The 7,561-nt window shown below is 40.4% G+C and overlaps 1 protein-coding gene across 2 annotated transcripts; it reads right to left on the minus strand.

Annotated features, from left to right (window-relative positions):
* Positions 1 to 637: 637 nt before the first annotated feature.
* Positions 638 to 7,531, minus strand: RBX1 (ring-box 1; the record flags this gene model as incomplete). 2 transcript variants are annotated; one of them, XM_082241329.1, is made up of 5 exons in its annotated part: positions 7,391 to 7,531; positions 6,076 to 6,154; positions 4,446 to 4,516; positions 2,114 to 2,199; positions 638 to 815 (listed from the first exon to the last, which is right to left on the minus strand). In XM_082241329.1, the coding sequence occupies exons 1-5, from the start codon at positions 7,466 to 7,468 to the stop codon at positions 803 to 805; spliced, it is 327 nt and encodes a 108-aa protein (XP_082097455.1). In that variant the 5' UTR covers positions 7,469 to 7,531. The 2 variants fall into 2 exon arrangements, with proteins under 2 accessions (XP_082097455.1, XP_082097456.1); XM_082241330.1 differs by lacking the exon at positions 638 to 815 and having other exon boundaries at positions 2,110 to 2,199.
* Positions 7,532 to 7,561: the final 30 nt, after the last annotated feature.

The following is a 7,561-nucleotide window of genomic DNA, read 5'->3' on the forward strand; positions in this document are numbered from 1 at the left end:
CTATTCAAAATAAAACCAAATGAAAGCAGACCATAGAGCTCAAGGGCAAGCTGCCTTACTTGTTGTCATCTTCAACTGGAAGTTGAAGTAATGAAATATCCCTGCTAATGCGGGACTGAAAAATGCAAGAGAAAACTTTTATTTCTGTGCTAAAGAGTGTTATGTCCCTGCCACTGTTAAATAATCAATAAAAAGGCACAAGAAAAACCAACGTTCACGTAGCTTTAAAGTGAAATTTCTTTCTGGGTTCAAAAGTTCAGATAACTTTCTTAATTAGAACAGTCCACCTCTGGAAGTATATGCAGTCATTTTTGGCTGAAGCAAAAGCAGCGCCAGTGCTTCAAAATGATATATAGATATGCTTTTTTACAAAATAATAAAACATTTGTATAACATAGTGACATTCCCAACCTTTTTTGGTTAAGTCTTCTTCAGGGGCACTTCTCAAGACAATTTCTCAATAAAGGCAACTACTTTTGAAGAGAATGTCCCAAACAAATTTTTTACCAAAATGCATTGCAAATTTTACTATCTTATAAAGGTACATGTATGTGTAAATTCAAAAAAATCAAAACATGAAAGTAACTATGATAACTTTCTTAGTTTGACTTTGTAAACTCAAGGAATAACATTATCAGACAGGAGACAAACATGTTTATTACTATTCACAATAACTATTTTAAGGTGAAAACAAAAAGCAAGGTAAGTGTCTATTAAGTTACACAGACTTCATCAACCTGCTTGCAAGACGAAAGGCTTATCTGAAGACAGAACAATAAACGTGATGGTCTTCTCTCTCCTACTAGTGCCCATACCTAGAAAGAAATTTATTCTCGTTTTAGAACTCAGCAGCAGTTATCAGTACATAATCAGCTTTTAAATACACTCTGAAGTTGGCTAGCTGTAGGATCTATGGAACACTATCTGCAAATCTGGAGACCATCAGGTCTAGATAACATGTCAGAGATGTGCCAATTCCACCTTTAAGTTCACTTAATCTGTACAGGCTGGTTATTCTGCTATTAAAAAGATGGTGATCAGATTTAAAAAGCAATGAATCAGTAGGAAACAGACATCATACCCCTATCACATCTGGTAATTGTCTATTGCAACTGACCCAACATATAATCAGGGTGTGTGTGTGTGTGTGTGTGTGTGTGTATACGTACAGGGCATATCTCAGAATTTAAATGTGTAGCAGACCTACACAAATCCTCTAGCATATGGTTAGGGAACCTCTGGTCTTCCATATATTGCTGGACTACAACTTCCATCATCCTTGACCATTTGTCATACTGGCTGGAGCTGATGGGAATTGGAGTACAACTGCTAGAGGGCCATAGGTTTGCCACCACAGCTCTACTAAGCAAATACTCTCTACTCCAGAACTATATTTACCTGCCACTTTTGCAGAGTGAAGAGATGATTCAGTCTTATTAATTCATATCTCAAAGTACTTAGGGGGCAATGTTTAATAGGGGAAGCCTACCTTAGTATTTGCGTAATGCAAAAAATAGTAATTAACTATAACATAGACAAAGTGGACAATTTCCTGATATTACACAAATTCCACATGCTTCTTACTACAAGCAGTGAGCTTGCACATGTCGCCTAATATAACATACTTATGGCCAGAAATAGAAATAGGTCCAGCTAACCTAGTCAGAACTTTAAGACAGAGACCAGTAATCTAATGCTGCTCTTTGGTTCTTTATAGCAAATCAGTGCTCAACATGCCAAGTTTTCCATTAAAATATACTTGATCAACAACAGTGTGTCTTTAAAAAAGGGAACACTGAACAGATCCCTTGGTAGAAGGGAAGCTCAATTTAAATGGATTTGAAAACCCAAACTACTCATGCAATGAGATGTAAACTATGCTTTCACTCAATGCCACTTTTCTCTGCTGTCTAAAGGGATATTAAGAACTATGCTAACTTGCACTTGTTCATCTATATCTTTGTAAGGCAGATGCAGTGGTGGGAGGCAGAAGTTCCTGTTTCAGATTCAAGGTGAGCTGTAACTACATTGAGGATGTCTGTTTTGAATTAAGGGGTATAGCATGGATGTTTAACTCTACTCCCCTTGCTAACAAAAGGCATAAGATACTTACTTCTGGAATTCCCATTCTCGGTTGTCTAATGGACACACCTGCCGAGTCTTAAGCCAACGAGAGATACAATGGAAGTGGAAAGCATGCTGAAAAAAGAAAGCCCAAATTACTCAAACAGCATGCTGCAACCTGGGTGCACTGCAATTTAGTAAGTTATATTAGGAAATGATGAGATAACAGCAGAGAGCAGAAGACAGTCAGCATCCAGAATTGTAGAATGTGAAACAGTTTCTGTGAGCACAACTATATAAATAACCAGAGGAATTTATAAATGTTAACTAGTCACAAAGGAAAATACTACATTGGTTTTCTGTACAAGCTTGTGCTTGCTGAACACAACAGAATTTTGGGCTACTTTTAAAACAACAACAAAGAATGACTTTAAAAAAGATGGGAAACAGAAAGGGGCCAAGAAAGGCTTTCACAGTGAAAACAGACAAAATGTAACCTACGTTACATCTACCCTTCTTTCCTCATAGTCATAAGTTTTTCTTCCGTCATACGAATCTACTTACGGTACTTTTAATTCTATTCTTTTTACGTTTTACCACCGCTTTTCTGTAAGCTAGAGTAGATATTTCAGCATATGTCTGGGAACACGCACAAACAGAACCTTCTTTGCAGTTTTCAATGCTTCAGGTTTCACAGTCAACAAGGCAAGCTGCTTTTAAAACAGAGTATCTGCTTTCCTCATAACTGAAACAGCGGCAGTGAAAATGATAAAGAAAGCTGTATCTGAGCATCTGGTTCCCTTATGTACTCTTTAAGAGTTGCTTTGGAGATTATGGCCTTGCAAAAAACTTTGAAGTTCTTAAAAAAATTGCAATGTATGTACATAATTTGGGCTTCTTCCATGTGAAATTTATAACAAGTAGGGCCCCATAATAAAATGTCTTGTGCGTGTGCGTGGAAGAGGGTGAAAAAAATCAAAAACTAGCATCAAAGGACAAGATTCCCTGCTCTAACTTCATATACAGTATAAATAATTTTAAAGTGCAACCAGTCTGCATACAAGTCAAAAGAGCATAAGGCTTCTTCATGCAAATAAGTGGTCTGATAACACTTAAACAGATTGGCCATTGCTGGAAGCTGGTAGATAAAAGGTTTTTCCTCTGGGAATTCAAATCAGTGCAGCTTCATCTCTGACCTGCAATAGTAACAGTAGATTACATTGCAGAGCTTTGGAAAGCTACCCTATTTAAGCACAGCCTTCTGATCTGCAGTAGAGGTATGATACAGCAGGGCCACTGAATACTATATTCAGTCTATCCTGTAATGTGAGGATATTGTGGGGGTAAAACTATATGTGCAATAGGAGTCCCATATGACTGGGTATCATTGCAGACTTGCTGGAAGTCACTGAACTGTAGTATTCAATGTGAATTACACTTCAGAGCCATTATAAACCACTTTCCCCTGTCTACAGGTTATCCCAGTCAGTAACATGAGCACAATGAACTACATTGACTTTGGATTTTTAAAAATGTTTCATACTAAAAAAGAACTGAGTTATAAAAAGCAGGAACTCTTTGCTGTTAACTTTTGCATTTTGGAGGTGGTGGTGGAGTAGACACACTTGTGCCCAATCCCGGTTCCTTTAAAACCTTGGCTTTCACCATTTATTTCTATTGGCAGCTTTCATTTCCATACACTGGGACATCTGTGAACCAGGAAATTACCTATCCAGGCAATGACTGTTCTCATCACCCTTCTTATATCTGTCCCTTACTCCCTCGTCCTTTCCAGCGACTCTATTCTATTCTTCCTCTGACATAGTTTTCTGTTGTTTTCAGCCATAATCCCATGCCCAATGAGCATGCCCAGTCCTCAATGGACTACACTGGTTCCTTCTTCTAAATATTTCCAGTACTTCTGCAAACCTCATGGTTCTCCTGTACTGAGTTGGCTGATACTTTCCTCTTATGTATGGGTGCTGCCAATTTGTCTATGTAAGTGTGGGAACTCGTTCCTGAAAATTAAAAATACAATCTAAGTGGATCAGGTAAGCCATTATGTATTTTGTGATGATTGATCAATTTGCAGGTCATAATTGCTTGAGAAGCAATGCCAATTACCTTCCTGCAAAGACAGTTAAGGAGGACAGGGTGCATGTGCCCTTTTCATTCTTATATTCTTATTTTCCTTCTATCCCTAACTACTGTTTCACATCTCAGCTTTGTATTTCATTTGGCCCTTGTTTTCTCAAAGTCTCCATGACTTTGATGCCATAAACTTTACTTCTAGATGAAATATACTTCTAGGTAGTTTCCTAGACTGATATGAAAGTAGAATAGAGTCAGCCTTTGTTATAGTTGAAGAATAGAATCCTTACATTGCAGACACCCCATGCAACAGTGCATTCTTCGGAGGTAGCTGATGCTTGGTTAGCTTGACATTCTATGCCTGTGAGAACAAGATTTATGCACATGAATTAACATGATTCATAGCAAGTGACTCTAGTAGATGAAAAACAATGTAAGTTGTCGGTCAAATGTGGGTATTTTAGAACATCAGAAAGCAGGCAGCATTGACAAGGGAAGTTCAGTATCACATTTTTTATTCATTCAAATATTTCTAGGCTACCTTTCAAGACTGAAGCCTTTCCAAGGAGGCACACATTAATATGCAGCTTCATCAGTGAATATTGAAAACATACAATCCAATCCAAATTACAACAGAACATTCAATGTACACAAGTCCATTAAGAGAAACTCTTGAATTTCCATCTTTGTTATATCATGACAGAAATGGCTGCAGCATGACAAATTTATAAAAAGTATGCAGCAAGTGATATACGTTTTCCCACTGTCCGCCACAGTGGGGTGAACAGATTCCCTTCCTCCACAACTGCTGGGACTGGAATGGGCTTGTGAGCTCAGCACAGGTTGGGGAATAAAGTTGTCCTCCACTAGGCTACTGTGAGCTCTCACCCTCACTAGCTGTGATGGGTCTAAAATGACATTCTTGAGTTGAGCATTATTGGAGGCACAGGGTTGTATCCAGTATTAGTCATATGCAGCATGACCCCCCTGGAGTGGATAAGACACACCTCACAAATCAGCATCCATGTTGGGTTGCTTCTCAAGTTTATGGGAAACGTTTAGTCTGATACAGAGAGGATTCTCCTAGACCAGGGGTTGGCAAACTAAGGTCCATTAGGGGTCGTTTAACCGGCCCATGGACCCCTGCTGCCCGCTCAGTCAGATCCCGTGCGCCGCACTAAACCGGTGCGGAGCAGAGTAGGGACCACCTTCCGTGACGCTGGCCAGCTTTCCATTGGCTGCAGAAAGCTCCTGCAGCCAATGGAAAGCTGCGCACGCCTCCTCCGTGCCAGAAGGAGCGCCAGAAATAGTGTCTGCGCATGCGTGTGTGTGCACTCCGGCCCACCGCAGCGTTTGCAGGACCGTGAACCGGCCCAAGCCACAAAAACTTTGCCGACCCCTGTCCTAGACGCAGAAGCCACTTGTTATCAAATCAAGCACTGTAGTATACAAAGACCATTCAAACAGGTGAAGAGCTTGATTTAAAATTTAATAATTTATTTATAGGAATTTCTATACCACTCAACAGTTAACATACAAGAATGATATTTCTATAAGATCTAAGAGGCTAAATTAATTTTATAACCGTATTTTCTGAAGTCATGGTTTTTGCCACTACATAAGGAAGTTCAGTTCAGTGAGGGTCTGGGGATAAAGAAGAGAGTTCTGAAGCCTATGACACCATAATAAATAGGGTTCCTAGGACGAAACAAGTACAACTAGTTTAAATTTACATTGCAGATGTAGTTGTAATTGTAATTGCTGCCCTAACTCCATCTCTGTAACCTAACATCACAATTCATCAAGAGTCACTGGGGCAGCTGCAAAGTTATTTCCGCCATCACTTCCCTTCACTTTGCCACGAACCTGCCCATACATAGTTATACTGCTTACCTCCTACCTCTATCTACAGGTACTTACACAGATCCATAATATGGTTTCTGCAAATGGCACAGTTGTCAACCACGATGTCCCAAGCCCAGAGTGCAACTGCATTCCACTAGAAGAATAAAAGACATTTATCTGACATGCATACCAATAATTTTTGAATGAAATGACTTTCTCCATTCCTTGCAATCATTCCTCCTGATTCAAATATTAACTTTTCATCCATAGAATTAGCAACAGAATTATTCAACCCCAGTACCAATGAACATTTATAGCCTACCAAGGAGCTCATCACATAGACAGATCAGTTTGCTTAAGAGAGATGGCTTTGAACTTCATCCAATGCTGTAGTGAACTTTTCTATGCACAGACTTTTTAAAAATAATCACTTTATGCACCTGAATTGTAAAGAGGAAATATCATGGCCTAGTTTACAGCCTGTTATTTTCATAGAATGCAAGTAAAACCCAAGCATGTCAGAGAATCACTATCAATGGCCTGCAAGGGCAGAGTATTGACAGTGATTATCTTTCTTGTACCTGGGCCACAAGTGAAAGGCTATCAAGACATGAAAAAGAACACTATAGTTCAACCTATAGTATTAACAATTTTTAGGAAAATCACTAGGATTTTTTTTGTGCTGTAATCCCTACAACTGAGACAGGGTCTCCCACCTGAATAGTACTTTCACATATATAACTGCAGATCTCTAAACTGGGTGAAGTGACAGCAAGCCAGACTTCATAATGACAAGTTTAACTTGCTCCTGCCACTTTTATGAACCAGTAGTGTTATAATTACCTTTTTAATTACACTAACTAGTTCTAAAGAGATTAGGAAGTAGCTAACTATTCAATGGCCTGAACTATAACTGAGTTATAGAAGAGCCAGGTTCCTGACGCTTCCATCACTTCCTCCATGACTCTGGTAACTTCAAAATAAAGATGCGTATCCCGCCATACCCCCCTCCCCACAAGGCTGACTTTCTCCACTACATGTAGCTCAAGTCAAAGAGAACAGAAGTGTCAGTAACGACAACTCCCTCTCAAACGGGACTTGCGAGTAGAGTTCACGGAAACTAGGCCTCCTGTGCCACCAGGTGATAATAACAACCCACCTGTTTACTGCCTGCACTCGCTTTCTTCTGTTACAAACCCTCTTTCGGCCCTTGCGCCAAAGACGACCCTCGTCGCTCGCAGGGCCTCCCTCACACGCCTTCCCCCCATACAGTACGTTAAAACGAAAGGAGAGAAACCGGTCTCGGGCGAGAATGAGGCCTAGCCCCTGCCACCAATACTCTCTCCGTTGGCTCGGCCCCGAGTCCCGGCGGCCGTCACAGCCCTCTCACCTTCTTTACTTCAAAGCGCTTCTTGCCGGCACCACTATTGGTCCCACTCGGTGTGTCCACATCCATCGCAGCAGCCATTTTGGATAAGCCAGTCCCGGCAGAATGCTACCAGCGCGCCTGCGCGGGACTTGGGAACGAAGCCGCGCGGCATTTTCTCCTCTGCGTTGCGTT

The sequence above is a fragment of the Podarcis vaucheri genome, assembly GCF_965113315.1.
Source record: "Podarcis vaucheri genome assembly, chromosome: 10".
Classification (NCBI taxonomy): Eukaryota; Metazoa; Chordata; class Lepidosauria; order Squamata; family Lacertidae; genus Podarcis; species Podarcis vaucheri.